General features: G+C 41.0%; 1 protein-coding gene across 10 annotated transcripts in view; it reads right to left on the bottom strand.

The window, feature by feature from the left end:
* Positions 1-21141, bottom strand: part of NELL2 (neural EGFL like 2) — a 228782-nt gene that overhangs the window by 107084 nt on the left and 100557 nt on the right. For all 10 annotated transcript variants that reach the window (XM_008162490.4, XM_024100600.3, XM_065557607.1 and 7 more), the window contains exons 10-12: positions 14091-14182; positions 10388-10490; positions 5136-5264 (exon numbers count right to left, since the gene is read on the bottom strand). In XM_008162490.4, coding sequence (XP_008160712.1) covers positions 5136-5264; positions 10388-10490; positions 14091-14182 — 324 coding nt within the window. The remainder of the gene's footprint in view (positions 1-5135; positions 5265-10387; positions 10491-14090; positions 14183-21141) is intronic.

Consider the following 21141-nt stretch of genomic DNA (forward strand, 5'->3'; position numbering starts at 1 on the left):
CAAGTGAGCAGAGCTTTTAGGTACATACTTAACTTTGAGTCAATGAGACAACTCACATGCTTATAGTTAGGAACATGCTGTAGTGCCTTGCCGGACTTCAGCCTCAGGGATGAACAGTATTAGTCCTAGCCTTTGTAAGGCACATTGCCATATTAGGATTAGCCCACTAATTCCCAGTATCATAACAGTGAAAATAAACTGCATTTATTTCCTTTGTTCAGAAAAATAAATGCAGTTTCCTTTCTTTATGTTTAATTACTTTTTAATATAGATTTTAAAATCATGTTCTGCCCTCCTGGAAAGAAAGCTTTTCAGCTAGATTAATTTTCCAGCCCAAACTGACAAGGTAATCACTCAAACGCTGCCAGTTAATAGAGATGGAAATCTCAATTCCTTAGTTACAAGTAATTTCAATGCAGCATCCCCCTACAAAATGGAATTTATGTAACCAATCCTCCCGGGTGCAACTGCAGACTGACAATCTTTATAATTTCAGAGCTCCTAGTAGGACCGAGTTCTACCTATCCTTCCTGTGGAGTATGATACTTAATGTCAATAGAACTATGCAAGCACCACAATCTTCAATAATGACTTGCAGTATTTAACGTATTTAGATAGCTGACTCTTTTAGGCTATTCGAATGTCTCCATTTGATTTTAATGGAAACATTTTATCACAGAGTTAAAAAAAATAGAGCCTGCTTTTTTCCAATCAGTTGCTAGTCTAATACAGCAGTTCTCAAACTTTAGCAACCCGAGGACCCCCATTTTGAATTAAATTTTTTTGAAGACCCCCCAAGAGGGCTTCTAATTTTCCCCGAGGGTGCTCAATCCCCACCCAGCTCTAGGCCCCGCTCCCACTCTACCTCTTCCCCCAAGACCCCACCCTGCCCTGCCTCTTCCTGCTCTACCCCACCCCTCCTCTTCCTGCCCCCTCCCCTAAGCAGGCCACATCCCCACTTCTCCTGTTCTCTCCCAGCACCTCCTGCACGCCGCTGAACAGCAGCATGCAGGAGGCACTGGGAGGGACGGGGAGGAGTTGATCAGCAGGGCCGGTGGCCCTGGACATGACTTGCAGACCCCCTGGAGTATGCTTATGGACCCCCAGGGGTCCGTGAACCCCAGTTTGAGAACCACTGGTCTAATATACAGAAAGATCTGAAATTCAACCCGACAGTTTTTTGCTGTTGAATGATGCAGTCCTGTATATCCCCTACTGATCCAAGCACAGAGTTCACTAGCGCTGGTCAGAATTTTCTGTATTGACATTTTACAATTAAATCTTTTGTCCAAAAAGAAAAAAAGAGGAAAAAAATTGATGAAATTTTTGCCAACATTTCCCTTTCTGCTACTCTACCAGTCTTGGGCTTTCTGCAGGAATCTGCAATTTCATACAGCTTGGAACACATGCTAAAATTATTTACTCTGACTCTTCTCGGTCTATAATATTGCAGTTCTCTATACAGAGTGTTTTTGTATACTTTGCATTGATTGCATGTTGAGGCACATATAAATGTTACAGATATTCTATGACAATCAGATTTCTTCTGTCTTCTGCAGAATTCCCCTTGTCATGCCACAATCCTTAAAAACTTGTTCCTATAACTAATTAGCATTCCAAAAATAATTAGTGTTAATTACTATCTTTCACAAAATTTAATTTCTCTTTTATTTGGCTTGTCAGTAGTTAAGAAATCTGATTAATAGCATTAGATTATACAAAGTTAAAATGAGGAAATGTGTTTTTTACAACATGCTTGTATTTTACACCTTATATCCAGAACAGAAATGAGATGTAGTAACTGTTGCTTAAACTTTAAGCCAGAATGAAAATGTAGAACACTAAAATGTGAGAATACTGAAGATGGTGGGAAAGTGGAAGACCTGATTGAGCATTCCGAGAAACAGCAGATAATAGTTTTGTTCAATGCACTACGTGAAATTATTAGTCTGTCTCACTTTCGTTCTAGCTCCCATTAACAGCACACATTCACAAACCCACATTACAAAATCATTGCTACAGCTGGCAATAATTGGCACCTTTCTTGGCATTCTCACCAGATAGAAAGAAGATTTGAAGATTTCAACGGACTTAGATATTGAACCACAACACTCCTAAGGCCTGTCTACACTGGAAAATTTCTCCATCCGTATCAATGGGTGTCAGCAACAGTTGCATCTGAACCAGTGCCAAACATGGTTTAGTTGTACTATAGACAATAGCAATCAGTGTTCAGACTCATTTCAGAAACTGAGGTTGAAACCTGGACAGACTTAGGGTATGTCTACAGTTACCGGGGATTGACACTGTGGCAATTGATCCACCGGAGGTCGATTTAGCGGGTCTAGTGATCGCTCTTCCATCAACTCCGGTACTCCACCAGAATGAGAAGTGTAAGGTAAGTCGACGGGAGAGTTTCTCACATCAACCCAGCATGGTGTATACACCACAATAAGTCAACCTAAGCTACGTCGACTCCAACTACATTATTCACGTAGCTGGAGTTGCGTAACTTAGATCAACTTAATCCCATAGTGTAGACCTGCCCTTACACAGGAGCATCTAAGATCAGAAAATGTCCCTTGTTATCTGGAATCAGGAGACTTTGTTTTCATTTATGCCTATATATTAACATTAAAATGGCCCCAAACTTGGCTAATACAGAGTTCAGGTTGACCAGTGGTGCCTTGTACCCTTCCAGCAGGTGAACAACAACTAAATTTAAACCACTGAAAACCAGGAAATACAAAGTTAAGGTTCATAACACCCCAGAAACATAACCTTATCTCCGCTGCCTCCCCCACCCTGCCCCATCCCTAGCAATAGCCACTGGGAATTGTTCAATAAGCTATGCAATAATCTGGAGTCAATGTGGTCATTTTTTGAAAGGGCGGACCAATATTGGGGGCACAGATATGGGGTGTTTTGAGGGACAGAAATAAAGCCCCTCCAACATCCTTCAATTCACATCTCTAAGCCCCTTCCTTTCCATCCCACTCTTCCCAGCACTGTTCCAACACCCTCCCACATTTCCAATCACTGTTCCAACCCCTTATATTTCCTCCAACTGCTCTGAAACCGTTCCAACTTCTCTAACATTCCACCTGTCTCACCTATTGCTCTGACCACCCCCACAGCCACCTGCTGGTCTGAGGCCCCATGCCAGCTCCACAGTCCTCCTTGCCATTCCATGTCCTTGGTAAGCCTGGAGGGCCCATGAGGAGGTGGGGTCTGAGGAGAACATGTGCCAGCTGGAGGCCAGAAGGGACAGGAGAGTGGAGATGTAGAATCCCTGTTCCAAATCTGGGCCTAATATGTGAGGACAGGGCTTTACATATCCATCTTCAGCACAGGAGGCTCAGAGAACTGTGAAATGGCCCATTCATCTCAATGAGATATTCACAGTTGAATGACAACACCCCTTGGAGATGAATGCAGTCTGAAACAACAGCTCTGAGAGGAGTGAACTGCTCCATTCATCTCACTGGTTTGTTCTCATTCCCATTTAGTATCCCACTTCACACAAAGGGGGGCAGGGAGAGGGGATCAGACCATCCAGAGAGACAGCCCCACCCCGCAAGGTCCGAGCTTACAACAAGGGAGTGAAGCGTCAAGGGAGGGGATCAAATCCCACATAGAGGGGCAGAGCCCCACACACCCCAGCTCACACATTGTAGCGGTCCCTGCTTTCTCATTCTCTCCCTCCCCTCTTTGTGTGAGGCACATCCCCTTCCAGCCTGCAGATGTTGCCCTGAGAGATGAGGCTACGAATGGGAGGCATCACTCCCTATCATCTGGCCTGGCATGACAACGGGAGCAGGGGAGTGGGTGGCTTCAAACATGAGGGGAGAATGTGGGGCTGACAGACCCTCCCATCCCTAATTCCCCTCACTGCCCCTGGCACATACACACAAGTACTCCCACCTGGCCTCCCAACCCTTCCCTTCCTCGCTCCTAATCCAGACCTCAGTATTATTTTCACAATACATTTTAATTTATAAAAGATTAAAAACATTAATAAAAGATTAAATTGTATATATTCTTTAACAAAACTAAATTCCTTGTATCATTTCTTAATCACAATAACAAAAAAATCCTCTTTCTGAAAGTGAAGGACTAGACTCAGATGCTGACAAACCACTGAGCAATCCCTCCCTCAAGGCCATGGAGAGAGTAGCAGGACTTGCTCTTGCATAACTTAAAGCTCTACTCAAGACAATAGGTCACAAAATGCTGTTAAACAGAGGTCTCTGTGAAATAGAATTGTACTCTAATCCTGCAGATTCTTATGCACATTATTAATTTTACATGTGAATAGTACCACTAAAGTCAATGGGACTACTCATTAAAATAAAATTATATGCATTATTGTTTGCAAAATTGGGCCAAAAGAATCAACCCCAAAGTCCTTACAACCTGAGGGCCATAATCCTACAAGAACTTATGTGACTAGTCCCACTGAAAGTTAAGTGTTTTGTAAGTGTTTGCAGAATCAGGGCCTTCATGAGAAAGGCACAGATGGACGGCAGGAGAGAGGAAGGCAACATGAAAGCAGAGTGATATTTGGCACATATCTTGCTACAGCTGCGATGTTTTTATTAGAATTTTATGAGCATGTTAAAATTTGAACTATAGAAACTGCCTCTATCTGGTAAGTGGGGCATTGGTTTTAAATCAGTGGGACTGTTAAAATAGTAAGTTTTTACACAATGTGAGTAAAGGTATTAGAATCTGGTCAGTATTGTTTACTTACTATATTGCGGGGGAGGAAGGAGCTAATGGCAAAATAAAGTCCCCACCAAAAGCTACATTAAAATGTGTACCAACTAAAAGCTATTCTAATGTGTGACTTTTAGGTTATCGGAATATCTGATTAATGAAAAGAGAACAGATTTTGCAGTGGAAGTATTGCTTCAAATTCAAGAATTTAGCCATATTAACTTATAACTGACACTGATCGGGGATTTTTAAAAAATTCTTAATTTGAGAGAGAATTATTTTAGCTGATTAATATTCTGCAAATTAAATTTGATGCATTTAATGGGCCCATCACTTTGAAAACTTGTGAATTAATACATTCTTCATGCAGTAATACACTATACTTTATACAGCTGAGCATCTTCACAATGGGTTACCTTCACAGTAGGCATTGTCCTCTCGAAGGGCTCTGAAACCATCTCGGCAGCTACACACAGCCCTGTCCTCTAGGTTTCTGCAGACAGAATGCTCCATGCAGTTATGTCCTTCAGAACAAAAGTTATGGCCTGTATGAAAACGAAAGTGATTGTTAAAAATAGGCTTGAAAGGATTCGATTTGTACCAGTGTCAGTAAACATCGATTTCACCAAACTGATGAAAAAATATTTCCATCCAAAATCATCAAAATTTACAGGCAGGCAAAGTAAGAAAAATGCAGCTTGAGAACTTATTAGAGTCCTACCTTAATGTGTATAAAATGGGAGACAGTGGAGCTGGAGCAGAGCTCCACTTAGGTAGCTCCACTTACGTTTTTTAATCTAGATGTCTGTCATTAAATATTTATTGTCACACAAACATCCACCACCACCCCCATAATTTCACACAACTGTTAACATTTAAAACAAAGAACTAAATGCTTAAAAATAAACATCTACATCATCCGTCAAAATTATATATAAAAAAAAATATAATTTTCAAGCCTAGTTAAAAAGAATCCAAAGATAAAACATCTTCTCTGTTGAATATATTCCAGTCTTTTCTCAGTTAGGCTACAGAATCCTACTCAGGAAACTATTTTTCTTAGGAGACACACAATTTACCTTGATATTAGGCATGCAGCATCTCAGGGGAATAGTGTAGGTACAGAGCTTGTCATCTCTTGGCCTTAAGTTCAACTCCAGGTCAGTGATGAAAAGAAGCTATTATCATCTGATGTCTGTTAGGTAGCATATTTAAATCCCTTTACCTTCTTTTTGTCAATGGTTATTTTTACAGGAACTTCAACTTTTTTCTTCATTTTTCTTATTAAAGTTGGAATTTATAGAAGTTGCTCAGTAACTCAGCAGCCCATTTACTAATGGGATTGCTTTCCTACAAGCACTTATTGTTCCCCAGGTATATTTGTAAAACCCATTCATATTCCCTGAAAGCTTTGGCTAACATTAACTTATTTTGCTTTTTTTGTTGCCCTTATCTTTTCCCTTCAAGCCTTAACTGACTGAATATTCTTGTATAAGTGCTACCTCTTGATATTTCAATGACGTTTCCTTTTTAATCTCATTGTTAGCAGCTCCTCTTGAAGTCACACTGGCTCCTTGTTTCTTGCATTCCTCTTTTTAAGAGAGATTTTTTTAATGTATTTTTAATAAGAGCTTCTAGCTTTCTCCCAAATAGCAGATTTTAAATGAGTCTTCCCATTCACTCAATAGATTTCTTAATTCCCCAAATTTGATTTCCTGAAATCCAACACCACTGTATTGCTATACTTGGTGAGTCTGTTCTTTACTGTGATGAATTCAAACAGGTTATGGGTGATTTTAAGCTTCCGTATAATTTTCACACACTATATCAATATTTTGTACAGTTGGGCTGCACTACCTTTTCTCCTTTTTATTAGTGTTGTCAAGAGATTAAAAAAAATAATCATAATTAATCGCACTGTTAAAGAATAATAGAATACCACTTATTTAAATATTTTGGATGTTTTCTACATTTTCAAATATATTGATTTCAATTACCACAGAGAATACAAAGTAGACAGTGCTCACTTTATATTATTATTTTTATTACAAATATTTGCACTGTAAAAAATAAAAGAAATAGTATTTTTCAATTCACCTAATAAAAATAATGTAGTGAAATCTCTTTATCATGAAAGTTGAACTTACAAATGTAGAATTATGTACAAAAAATAACTGCATTCAAAAATAAAACAATGTAAAATTTTAGAGCCTACAAGTCCACTCAGCCCTACTTCTTGTTTAGCCAATCGCTCAGACAAACAAGTTTGTTTACATTTGCAGGAGATAATGCTGCCTGCTTCTTGTTTACAATGTCACTGAAAGTGACAACAGGTGGTCACATGGCACTGTTGTAGCCGGCGCTGCAAGATATTTACATGCCAGATGTGCTAAAGATTCATATGTCCCTTCATGCTTCAATCACCATTCCAGAGGACATGCGTCCATGCTGATGACGGGTTCTGCTCACTAACAATCCAAAGCAGTGCAGACTGATGCATGTTCATTTTCATCATCTGAGTCAAATGCCACCAGCAAAAGGTTAATTTCTGTAGTTTCTGCATCAAAGTGTTGTTTTTTAAGACTTCTGAAAGCAAGCCTCACACCTCATCCCTCTCAGATTTTGGAAGGCACTTCAGATTCTTAAACCTTGGGTCAAGTGCTGTAGCTATCTTTAGAAATCTCACATTGGTCCCTTCTTTGCGTTTTGTCAAATCTGCAGTGAAAGTGTTCTTAAAATTAACAACATGTGCTGGGTCATGATCTGAGATTGCTATAACATGAAATATAGGGCAGAAGGTGGGTAGGCAGATCAGGAGACATACAATTCTCCCCCAAGGAGATCAGCCACTAGTGTAATTAACAAATTTTTTTTTAAAATGAGCATCAGCAGCATGGAAGCATGTCCTCTGGAATGGTGGCCGAAGCATGAAGGGGCATACGAACGTTTAGCATATCTGGCACGTAAATACCTTCCAATGCCGGCTACAAAAGTCCCATGCAAATGCCTGTTCTCACTTTCAGGTGACATTGTAAATAAGAAGGGGTCAGAATTATGCAAACAAATATAAATGTAAATGTAAACAAACTTGTTTGTCTTAGTGATTGGCTGAATAAGAAGTAGGACTGAGTGGACTTGTAGGCTCTAAAGTTTTACATTGTTTCATTTTTGAGTGCAGTTATGTAACCAAAAAACAAAACAAAAAAAATCTACATTTGTAAGCTGCACTTTCATGATAAAGAGGTTGCACTTCAGTACTTGTATGAGGTGAATTGAAAAATAGTATTTTTTTATCATTTTTACAGTGCAAATATTTGTAATAAAAAATATGCGAGCACTGTACACTTTGTAGTCTGTGTTGTAATTGAAATCAATATATTTGAAAATGTACAAAAACATCCAAAATATTTAATACATTTCAATTGGTATTCTATTGTTTAACTGTGATTAAAAGTGTGATTAATCGCGATTAATTTTTTTGAGTTAATCGCGTGAGTTAACTGCGATTAATCGACAGCCCTACTTTTTATTATTATTTTCAGTGATTTAATTGCTCTAGACTTGTTAAAAAAATCAGTATTAGGATTAGCCAAACAGTAATCTTTCACTATTCTTTTTTCAGTTCCTGCTTCCTTGCACAAGGCTCCTATAGTACAATGCACAGAACTGATCAGGGTTCAGGAGGGACCTAGCCTGGTGTGACAGGAATGGCTGAGTAGTGCAAGCTGGGGTGAGGCTGCCACCAGGAGAAACCCAAACCTGTCAATATGTAGCAAAGACCTATATTCATGCTCAATAAAGATCTCTCTCCCTACAACTCCACTTGCCTGCTGCATCATTTCTTGTTAATGAAACATCCCCCATCTTCTTCAACTTTTCAATAATGTTTATGTTTGCATTTAAAATAGAAAAAAATTAGAATCTGCTTGGAGGGCATAGTCAGAGGTGTGGAGGTCACTGCTGTTTTGGCCTGGGGGAATGGGGGTGTCTCTGCATGCATGAGCCCAGTCTGAAGGTATAAGAGCCAGGCAGACCAGAATCGGAGGAGCAAAAAAATCCACAGTATAGGCAGAGAGAACTTTGAACTGCTGATATGATAATGATACTAACTTCATGTCTCTACCATGGTAACTGAGGCACACTTTTTTTAAAGGACTACAATAATACCCTCCACGGCATGGTTTGTTGCAGTAGTGTACATGTATTTCACAACTTCCCATTTATTTTTGTTTTTTTAAACTACCACACTGCTATTATGTGAAACAGGAAATTCAGGAGCAAAAATTCCTACATTTTAAACAACATTAAGGGCCATTCATTGCTCTCAGCACATCTCACAGCTCCCATTGATACTGATGGAGTGCTGTGCACATCAAGACCCTATAGCTGACAAACAGCAGAGGCCACCCTTTGTCCTATTTTTTTCTTCCTCCCTCACAGAAGTCTGAAATAAGGACAAAGTGTCAGCCTTTAGTTTTGAATTTCCTGGCTTTTATCAGTTTGTATCAGAACCTTAGCATTACAGAATAGTAAGTGTACAATTTTCCACTGATCAATAGATCTCCACAAACTACAAACCAATATAGGAGAATATGTGCTGCAGATTAATACTGTATCAAAGTATGATTTTAAGAATAAGATCCATAGCTCATGAGAGACAAGGCTAGGATGATCCATTCAGGATTAAAAATGTTCAGAAACAAGCACTAAATCCATCAGCTATTAGATTTATTGAGCTTGTATACAGGCTCAATGAGTGCAGATTTTTTTTTTTTAAGATTTACTGTAAATTTTTACCAGGAAAAAAAATCCCTTTTTACTGTGATTAGACCTCAAGACCTTAGCACACTTCTGTTAAGTTCTTTTCTTCCATTTTAGTCTTATCTCTCTTCAGGATGTCATTAATCATATTGTTTCTGTCTGTGTAGCATGTACGACTTGCATGTCTCCAATATTCCCCAAATCAATGTATATCTAAGCCAAGCCAAAGAGTGTGATGGCTTGTTTCCTGCTAGAACTCAGTTGATCACAGTTTAGCTATTGGAGAAATAGGAACAGACTTTCTGCTTTGAAGATGCAACTGCTCACAGCTGGGAGGTAACCAATATTACCCAGTATTATAACAGTACAGCACAGAGCCCTGGGCAGTTCCTTACATCTCTATCCTTGCACTGAAAGTCCAGGCACATTCCATCTGTTTGGCCTACGTGTAAAAATTTAAGAAGTGCAGTACAATATAGTTCCCAAAGCTTTTGATTCTATATTCAGAAGGCAATCTAAAACTGCTAAGAGGGGGAAATGATACAAATTTACTCTAATTTTCTATAGATCTGCAAAGCACATGCCCACTGCAGAAGGGCCTTTAGGGATGTGTGTGTGCACGCGCATGCATAAATGAAGCATTTTAAAATGGTGACATCAATCATGTATAATCCCTTAGGATTTCTCTTTTGTATGAAATACAAGAATGCTGCCAGCCCCATTCAACAAAATTTACATTATTACACCTCATTCAAACAAGTTTTCAGACTCCTTGATGTGTACATTATCTATTCAGTTTTACAGTATCTCCAATAATGAAAAAGATGTTTTTTCCAAAACTATAAAAAATTAATAAAATGATACTGCACATTACATTGAGCACAGGCAGATCCTGCTATTTTCTTACCTTTACAAACTTTGCAGCAACTGTGAGACAAGGAGATTTGTTGAGAATCTGGGCAGTTCAAGGTTGGGCAATCCGATTTTGTAGTGCGCTGCATTTTGTGGTCCTATTAAATTAAGGTAATTATTCAATACTGGAGATAACAAATGCAGCTGAATAATGCCTTTATTTTATTTATGCATTTAGATTTATAACAGACAGACAGCAAAAGGTGCCTATCTCAAACTCCAGGTACCTTTGACAATTTGAAATCACAACTAAACTTAACAAAACCAGCAGACACCTCCACTATATAGCAGAAACCACACCTATTTAGTAAATGAAAAATAAGGAAACATTCCTCATCCTTCCCCAAAATTATCCTCACGCAGCTTCCCTGTCCTCATAAGCTTCTCCAGAAATCATGCCTATAAGGTCAACAAATTAGTTCTCTTACAGACTGCAGGGGATCAAAGCCAGGAGGACTGCACAAATAATGCCATGCTAGCAGCTTCCTTTCTTTTACCTTAAGGGATCTCTAGCCTGAGTACCCTGTCTGATCTCAACTGTGGCCCTATGGCCCAAGGCAGAGGCAGTGGTATCTCATGAGGAGAGTGTTTCTTGAATAGACTGGTGCCAGGCCATTTAGCACTTCAGAGGTCAAAACCAGTACATTAAATCCCGCCTGTATATCCACAGGCAGCCAGTGGAGATCAGACAGAATAAATGTAATATGCTCATGGGTAAGATACCCGGTTTAACAAGCAAGCTGCTATATTGTGCTCCAGCTTTAGTTTCCAAATGGCCCCAAGTAGAGTGCATTGCAATGATGTAGTCTTGGAGACACAAAGGCACAAATCACAGCAGCACAACACCTTCCTGAAAAGCATTCAGAATTTTTCTTAGAATATAAAGCTCTGTGTGTGGATAGTGCCTAATGCATTGCATATACTATTGTTATATAGTTGGTGTTTCATTTAACATTATTTTCCTAGGACAAAAATGAGGATGAGAAAATAACTCATCAGAAACCACTGCTCAGTCTTCACTGACTGATCTTCCCAGATTCCATGGCACATAACCAAAAGGAAACCCGAACCTGTAACAAACTAAACTAGACCTTGAATGATACTGTATGTCACACAAAACACCCCAAAACCACCTAAAAGTGTGCGTGCTGAGCATTGGCCTTTATAACAATGTGGTCTATTGCTAAATGTGACTGAAATGTTGCAGAGCTTCTTTGTTTTTTCAGATTTGAATGGGAAAATGTGCCTGACTGCAGCAACCAAGAAAAAAAAAGGGATTTTCCATGTTTATGCACAACAAAATCCAGAAGAATAAATTCCCTAAACTGCCCTGATAACATCAACACTGGCCTGCAAGCAAAAAATCAGTACCTATGCCATCACTCTCAAGTCTCTCTTGAGCAGATGTCTTTAACTAGATTCTATTATGTGTAGAAATATGTAGGTAATAAAATAGCATCTGCCTATGGGTCCCCATTTTATCTACACATCTGACAGTATGTAGATTTGTTGCTCTGAAATGTCATTCCTAGTGTTGCTTTCTTGGCAGCAATAAGTATTTCAGTGCTTGAGATTCAGAATGTTTATCACCAAAGTTGCCATACAACATTTCTAAGAGCACAGTGAGAGACAAGTAAGGTGGCCAAATATGTACCCACTACCAATGGCAGGTAGAGTCAAGCCGGGTGTGCTGCCTCACTGTTCGCTAATAGGACCTCATAATTTCTAACTGCAATAAATACAAGGCAGCACCATGCAGACTTTGATGATTGTTATTCATATACACATTGATCACCAATAAGGATTGTGTTAAAAATAGCAATTCACAGTCCTAAAAACTGTAGGGCAGATTAAGCTATATTTCCAGAATTACTTCAGACCTTATTTCTCTAGCGGCTGGTTTTGCACCTCCCCCAGCCCCTTGATTTCAATGTGACTAGTAGTGAGATACTCACAAATGACTAAGTCCATCAGCATGTATCCCTTCATCTATAGACCTAATTTCTAAAATAGATTTATTGACAAATTATAATCACCAGTTCATAAAACTATAGTAAAGTGGCACAGAAAGCAACTCTGGCACAATATCCTGCTGGAGGAGGTGACAGTGAGGTCCAAGGACAGATGCACGCTTTCCAATAGAGGGAAAAAGGGTCTGGTAGATTCAGGGGAAGCACCAGCCACGGCAGTGAGGCTGAAGTATTATCTGCCACATTTACCTGACATCCACAGCTTTAAGGAGCTGGAGCTGAAAGAGCCTTTGCTCCCATTCTCTTGGACAGCAGTTTCTTCCAACTCAGACCTTGTGGAATGTATATTCTCTTGTATATGGCAGTTGGACTCTGAGACAACATTACAATAAGCCAGAGGTGAAAGTAAGCTGGTACACCCCAGTACGGCATACCGGCAAGAGCCGGTGCGCCGTACCGGGGCGGCTCGGCTTCCCCAGGCAGCAATTTAAAGGGCCTGGGGTGCCCAGCAGCGGCTGGAGCCCCAGGCCCTTTAAATTGCCACCAGATCCCCGCTGCTGGAGCCTGGGGTAGCGGCAGTGGGGCACCGGGGATTATTTAAAGGGCCGGGGCTCCCGCTGCCTCTACTGTCCTGGGCCCTTTAAATAGCCGCCAGAGCCCCACCGCCGCTCCAGCAGGCTACAGCGGCTATTTAAAGGGCCCGGGGCAGTAGCGGTAGCCGAGCCCTGGGCCCTTTAAACTGCTGCCGGAGCCCCCGGCTGCCGCTGCTACCCCAGCGGGGCAGGAGAGGGTACTTACCGGTACAGGGTGGGCCAGGGCTGGCTCTGATCCCTCCATACCCGCCCCTTCTGCCCAAGGCCCCGCCCCTTCCAGGGGTCAGACCTGGCCCCAACCCAACCCCATACCGGTAAGTCCCTATTTCTGCTTTCACCCCTGCAATAAGCAGACAGGTCTTGCCTCTCTTTCCCCCACTAGAAAAGCGCACACAATTCTTCAGCTCCACCCTGAATCATGCATTTCTCTAGCCGATAGCAAGCTCCACACCTGGGGAAGCACAGCAGCATTCCACCTTGGTATCTCTTTGTGCACTTTCCACCTGTAGACGCACACTGTAGCATTTTGCCCTTAAATTGCATTTCTGCTCTCAAAAGCGACTGAGTTAAAATGATATTGTAAGGCTCAATGTTTAGTGTATCTGACTCAATATCCAATACGCTCCATTTACAAGTAGAATGATAGATTACCAAACTGCCAACCCTCTAAACACAACCTGAGATTTGACAGTCAAGTGGCATTCTTTCCTTCTCATACATCATTGCAGGCAAGAAATATCCTGTGGGCCAAATTCTGTTCTCATTTACATTTGTGTAACCCCCTTGTAGCTGAGCACATAATCTGGAGAAAATAGGGCTGCACTGATACAAAAGAGAGCATAATGTGGCTTGCAGGATATTTAATACTGATGATAGTGTATAAGAAATAAAAAAAGAACCCAGCTCAACTGTGAGATCCCAGGTTGAATTTTCAGGGCTGGCAATTAGAAAAAATATTGATTTGTAAAATTTGATGTGGAAATCAGCTGGACAAAGTAAGCATGGAAACCCCTTGATGCCCTTTTAAAAGTCACTTTTCAGAGTAGATACATACACATTTTTATTCATCAGGACCTTATAAGACATTTTAAACAGATTTATTGAAAGAAAAGGGTCCCATCAATGGTGTTCTTACCTTGCACTCAAAAAGAACACAGTCCCCTGAATTTGAATACACAGTTTCTCTCTGTCCTTCAAAGTAGGTTCTGCCTTCAAACATGCACACCGCTATAGGATAAAACAGAACAACAATTTGAAAAAAGAAGAAAGTTTTCAGTAGTCTGGCTATAAAATTGGCTTATTTTCTTAAAGCTAAGTATATTTCAAAATTAAGTGATCAATTCAACTACAAATATATTCCATTCCAGGACACAGGAGTTTGGACAGGAGCAAAAAAGAACAGAAAAGGAGAGCCAAGAGAAGAGAAGGCCTCAAAAGCTAAGGAAGGAGAAGGTGTCAGGGAAAAACAGAGCATGGGAAGCTTGCGAGAAAACAGAGGACAAAATAGAGGCTGCAAGTCTTGGCTAGGAACAAATCACTGATGACCATAGTAAGAGCAGTTTCAGCCAAGTGCAGAAGGTGGAAACCAGGCTAGAGGGGATTTAGAGGAAGGTAAGTCAAGGTAGACAGTCTGAAGTGCCCATCTGAAGAGCTTACAGGTGAAAAAGAGAAGGATGATAGGATAGTTGGATGGAAAGTCTAATTAAATAGAAGTCTACCCATCTTACATATTTCTGTATGAAGGAGGCAAGATCAGCATCATGAATGCCTTATTAAGTGCTAGTATCACAGGACACAGGATGTGAATGAACCAAGTGCTCCTTGTGATCCCAGTGATTGTGCTAGTATCCCAGTGGTGTTCCATATATTCATGTGGTATGTCTGCTAGTGTCCTGGGAATAGCCTGATTCAAACCTTTTAAATTATTGATTTATTTTTTTAAAATAACCAGGGCATATTAGAATAAGATGTTAGAGAGCCATTTAGGGGCCTGATCCAAAGTCCACTGAAATCAATAGAAAGTTTCCCATTAGCTTCAGTGGGTTCTGAATTAGGCCTTAAAACATCTAATCCATCTCTTTGACAATGCAGAATTGTTACATACAGAATATTTTACAATGCTTTTTCCAGTCCTCTTTAAATGATTTGCTTGAGGGTGCTTCCAGCATTTGTTAGCGGAATAATCTCCCCTATCTAATAGATTTTACTGTGAGGTAGTTGCCTTGCTTTTCATCTTAAATGTTCCTTTTCTTAATGCCATCCCAACCCACAAATATTTAGATTCCTTACAACCCCAAATAATTTCTCTCCATCTGTGGTGTATGTTTCATGCAAATACTTAAACAGTTTAAAAATAAAACAAAACACCATATGGCCCACTTCTACACAAAGGTGTTCTCTAAGAACAATCCCTCAAAGGCGACTCAGAAACAAGCACACACATTGTACCAGCCCATTAAACAGGTCTAGAGTGTGTAAACCATATGCACTAGATTGCATTTTGCGTGCTATATAATCTAAATTATAATTATTTTATTTTTACATATTATATACTTATCCCCAAGACCATATTATAGGGCCTGCTCCAGGCCTTCCAAAGTCAGAGGGTGAAATCCTGGCCCCACTGATGTCAATAGCAAAACTCCCATTGGCTTCAGTAGGGACAGCATTTCATCCCACAGGATTTTGACTATTCCAATAGAAACAGAATTGAGCTCACAACATCCAGATGTAAGTCTCCTCACTTTTGTGCTATTAAAATCTCAAGCCTGATGTTGGATTAGCATATATTTATAAGAAATTTCATAGCTGTGTTACTGATCCATCTAACACATGAATATGTGAAGTATACTAAAGAAAGGGTGACTGCCCTTTGTATGTATAAGTACATTAATGTTAATTAGAAAATTATTAAAATAATGTCATTGTAAAGGCTTTCTAAATTTTTTATTTACAGATGAATGCACTTCATCACGGAAGACTGAAAATTGAAATCTCATCATTTAAACTTCTTTTGTTGCATTACAAACTTAAAATAACTGATTTTTATGTACTTTCTTTTTTGTTGAAATACAGCAGTTAGAAATGTCAAAGAACTAATTAGAAATACATAAGAAGTTTCCAAAGAAGTGTCATAGGATTCATTTTTAAAAATATGTAATATCTGTTAAAATCGGCTGAAGGCTGTTTAATGTATGTATCCATTTGTATTGATTATAAATTTTTAATTGAAGTTTCACACTAAGAAATATGATCTTCAGTGTTAATTAAAGATAATATGGAACTGAAAATTAACCACATCAATTTCTAACATTTTCTTTTGTGTTAATAATAGCCAAGGGAATATTTATTTTAGGATAATAATTTGATATAACATATAATTGCAAAAAATTGCACGCTTACTGAGCCCTCACATGTCTGAATGACAATCACTGTCAAGGAAACATACCCAAAGACATATGCTCCAAAGCCTAATGTTCATATTCAGAGTATGTAGGAGGTTCATTTTCAGCACAGTACACAAGGAGTTATCTGCAAAAAATTCCTCCCATTGAAGTTAGTGGGGGCGGCACATCTAATGTCTCACTCACTACATTCAAAATGAACATATATTGTAGGTTTCCTTTGAAACCTGCTGAATACTAAAATTTTTAGTTGTAACACTGGTTTCCTCAATTTCCATACGGGTAAAACACAAAAAGTAAGAGGATATTTCATGGACTCATGCAAACTTCTGACTGCTAGAAGCTGGGAGACACAGGATGGATCACTCGATAAATTGCCTGTTCTGTTCACTCCTCTAAAGCATCTGGCACCAGATACTGGGCTAGATGGACCATTGGGCTGATCCACTATGGCCATTCTTATGTCTAGAGTGGAAAGAATGCCTGTAGAGCTCGTTATATTCCCTTTCCTCCCACCTTAATGGTCCATGAAAGAGAAAGATAAGGATCAGGTGAGAGAAAAGCGGGGATTTGGGGAATAAAAGGAAGATTAAGAAAAAGGGGACATTGTGGTTAACATTCTCCCTCCTCCTGCTAGTTAAACAGCATCTGAGGGATTCTGTTCAGAGAGGTGGGGTTTGTTGGATGAACTGTTGGACCCTCAAGGTTCTTTGGTAATTGGACATGCCTGGTGAGTTGTCACATGAAATGTTGAGGCACAAAAGGTTCCACAATATTTGGACAGTTCCCTTCAATGAAAACTAGGGTGACCAGACAGCAAGTGTGAAAAATCAGGACGGGGGTGGGGGGGTAATAGGCGCCTATATAAGACAAAGCCCCAAATATTGGGACTGTCCCTATAAAATCGGGACATCTGGTCATCCTAATGAGAACATACACCTGAGGAAGAAGAAGGTGAGGAAGTTCTTGTGCAGAGCACCAGCACCTAGATTCCTGTTTCTCTCATCCAAGCTAATCCAGCCAACAGGGCTTCCACAGCAACAACTGACATGCACTTCAGAGGTACCAGTTCCACTGTCTCAGTGCCAATTTGTCAAGGCTGATATCAGAGACATTGGCGACTATGCCAATTTGCCAGTGAATAGTCTTCTCTCCAACTCCCTCCACAAAAGCCTTCATCTCCTTCCCTTTCTTCCTCCTATCAGTCCTCTTCCTCTATCCTTTGGCTGGCCACCCAGGAGCCCAAAAGATGCAGCATTCTCGGTGTGTCAGGAGTGACACAATGGGGTACATTCTTGCCAGGTTGTCATTATATTTAATGAAACTCCAAAGGCTTGTCCCCTTACGTGAACATTGTCCACACTCAGAAAAATGTGATGGTGCCAGACTTCCCACTCTCCACTTTCCTCAGAAGGCACTTGGACCCTACTTCCTTGTCAATGCAGTGTCACAGCATGTTTTTCCTTCTTCCTGCCAGCAGATGTCACAAGCTTGTAGGTGACCCATGATGATGGGGACTTTGTATTTCTATTTAGCTTAGGAAGTCCACGAACATGAACATCTGGACCATAATTCTGTAACTGCAAAGTCCAGTAAAGATTTAACTTCTACCTGGCTAAACACTTCCCAGGAGATGAGTGATTAGTTTGTCATTGGTAACTCTTTGGACCATATCACAGTTCATCTTCTAAACTCCTCCTATTCCAAGAGACTATTGTATCACAGTCAGTAAATTACCTGATGGCTGATTGTTCTGGGACTTGATAGCTATTGTCTGTGTGGGATTCCATCTGTCATTGTGTGGGATTCTATCACAGATAGCTATTGTCTGTGTGGGATTCTATCAAGTCCCAGAACAATTACACCACAGATTAATTTGTCCCACTATTTAACAGCATTAACCACCTCCTCTCCCCACCAACCTCCCCAAGCCCCTACCTAAAACAAAACTACTTCAAGCACAGCTTTCTAGAAAGGCAGAAGAGCACGGAATCTATGAAGTCTATTAGGGATTCCTCATTTCTGTTTGTACCTCATACCAGATTATATTCAGTATGTTATTGATAGCTCATTGTCAAGCCATCATCTGTCCTCCATAATACCTTTTCCCTCCTACTGGCCTCAAGATGATGCTATCCCTTCATGTGCCTTTTAGCACACTGTTCTTTGGTGACAAAATAAGAAATCCAACTAACTCTTGCTATCTTTGCTATCCAGGTCACTGTGAGGTACGTGTGTATATTTCCCTGTCTGGTTCTTCTCTGCCAATGTTATGACTTCCTCTTTGGCCTCTTCTTGGTGACATTCTCCACTGTGCAGTCACCCTGCACAAGGTTTATGCCCTTCTTAAGTCCAATTTAAACCCTATTTGGAGGACTTAAGTGATACCTACCCCTTGTGCTGGCCTTTATCCCTGGGAATTTACACAGGGGTCTATTTCATCCTTTGTGAATTTCTATCTATCTAATGCCAAGTCACTATTAAATTAATGTTCTCTTCCTTCTCTCATTTATCCGTTGCAGTGTTTCATACAGGCTCTTCTTTGCTCACTTCCTGGGTATATGATGCTTTGTCAGAGTAGCTAGTGAATCATGAACTTTTTCCATTGTTATTCTATGCCATTTCCCTCAACAACTTAAAGTGATTCTAGATTTCAAGATGGAAAATTTGCTGCTAGCTCTTTGAGTTAATCATTGTTGGACAACAGTGAAAGTAGGCTTCAGCAACTTCAGTAGAGAAAATCTGATTTGAAATTTCCTAAGGATCAGAAATTGAATACTATTTATATCTTGCTTCTGATTAGTCGCAAAAACAGGAGAGACTTTCTCCATTATTTTGAAAATGCCAAGTGGTTGGTCTAGAGTATTTTTATGATCATCTGTAAGTATCTGCAATGTGAGCCATATCTAATAATGCTAATAGGCGGTTTAGTCACACTGATGATGAGTCAATCTAAAATACTAGAGATATCATTACACAAATGTTTTTTATATTCTCATGGTCCTTGCCTACTATGGAGAAATTATATAATTTATCTTGCCCACCTGTTCCTAAGAGGAAGTCTCCTAAGCCATTCCTCTTACCCCCAAACTGAAGGCTCATCTAAGTATTCTTTGTGTCATCTTTCACAAACCAAAAAGCAATTACATCGTTATCTCTAAAGGAGATGCTTGCAGAAATGTCAACTGGGCTGGCGCCTAGAAAGTACTGTTGGAGCCAGCACAGTGGAGATAGATGGATCTGACAGATGAAGTAAAGCTTTTACATTAGACAGCAGGATAGAGAGTTTGGGAGAGTGAGTTTGCAATTGTAGGAAACCAATTTGGAGATCACATGAAGTAAAGTGAATGTGTGGCTGCCTGTAGTTAAACAGAGACCCAGGCTCTCAATGATAGAAGAGTAGTGGCTAAAGGTACCTGACTAATCAGATAAAGGCAGAGGCAGAGGCAGATCACATTCCAGCAATACAGTGAGTCTATCTATGGTACTTATATAGCACCAACCACCATAGTATCTCTGTGCCACACATTCCACAGCCAAATATGCACACTGGAGTTGAAAGGACAGTAAGTTAGAGTCCACTAATATGGCAAAGTTTATTTATGTCAACAAATAAGCCTCTTCTGAAACAGGATAAAAAGATCTTAAAAATAAAAGTAAGCCACGAAACATGTAAATACTTATAGCCTCCCTTTCAGTTAAAACATATTTTATTGAGACATGTCACAACAGTATGAAAAGCCAACAGGAATATACCTGTCTCTCCAGCAAAGGGGAATAATTTTCATGAAAGCCTCCAAAGAAGCCTTCAGTGGAGGTGTGAGGCCTTGAGAAGTAACAACAGTTGTGCTATGGTAACAGGTATACTCTTATCTTAATTCAACACTATCATAAATGGGAGATTGAAATGGATTCCTCCCACCACTTCACACACACAGTGGTACTTCTAGGGTTACCATATTTTGAGTGTCCAAAAAGAGGACACTCCACGGGACCCCGCCCCCGCCCCCCGCCCCAACTCCACCCCTTCCCCACAGTCCCCGCCCCAACTCCGCCCCCTGGCGGGAGGAGGCGCGGCCCAATCTGACCCCCCCCCGGCGTCTCCAGCCTGGCTCAGCTCGGGCCCTGGGGTGGCGAGCACCCCCGGCCCGGCCCAGCGCCCCCGGCCTGGCCCCCGGCCCAGCGCCCCCGGCCCGGCCCAGCACCCCCAGCCCGGCCCCGGCCCCTGGCTCAGCACCGCCGGCCCGGCCCCCGGCCCCTGGCTCAGCACCGCCTGCCCGGCCCCCGGCCCCTGGCTCAGCACCGCCGGCCCGGCCCCCGGCCCGGCCCCCGGCTCAGCACCGCCGGCCCGGCCCCGGCCCAGCACCGCCGGCCTGGCCCCCGGCCCGGCCCAGCACCACCAGCCCCGGCCCCCGGCCCAGCACTGCTGGGCCCGACCCGGCCCCTGGTCCAGCACCCCCGGCCCCGCATGTCCCGATTTTCCCGGACATGTTCGGCTTTTTGGGATTTCCCCCCGGACGGGGATTTGAGGCCCAAAAAGCCGGACATGTCCGGGAAAATCCGGACATATGGTAACCCTAGATTGGGACAGCTCACTGCAAGAGACTATTCCAATATCCTCATACAAAAAGACTGGGTATGTGTAAGAGGTTTACAGCAATAGGAATGGGAAACTATTTGCTTTTGAAAATGTTTGCATTATCTATTGTGGCACACTTTGTTTATCCAGCATCCATTCACACTGAGAAATCACAGTACACTAACTCATCGTCTTTGTTCATT

Source organism: Chrysemys picta, chromosome 1 (assembly GCF_011386835.1).
Source record: "Chrysemys picta bellii isolate R12L10 chromosome 1, ASM1138683v2, whole genome shotgun sequence".
In the NCBI taxonomy this organism is placed as follows: Eukaryota; Metazoa; Chordata; order Testudines; family Emydidae; genus Chrysemys; species Chrysemys picta.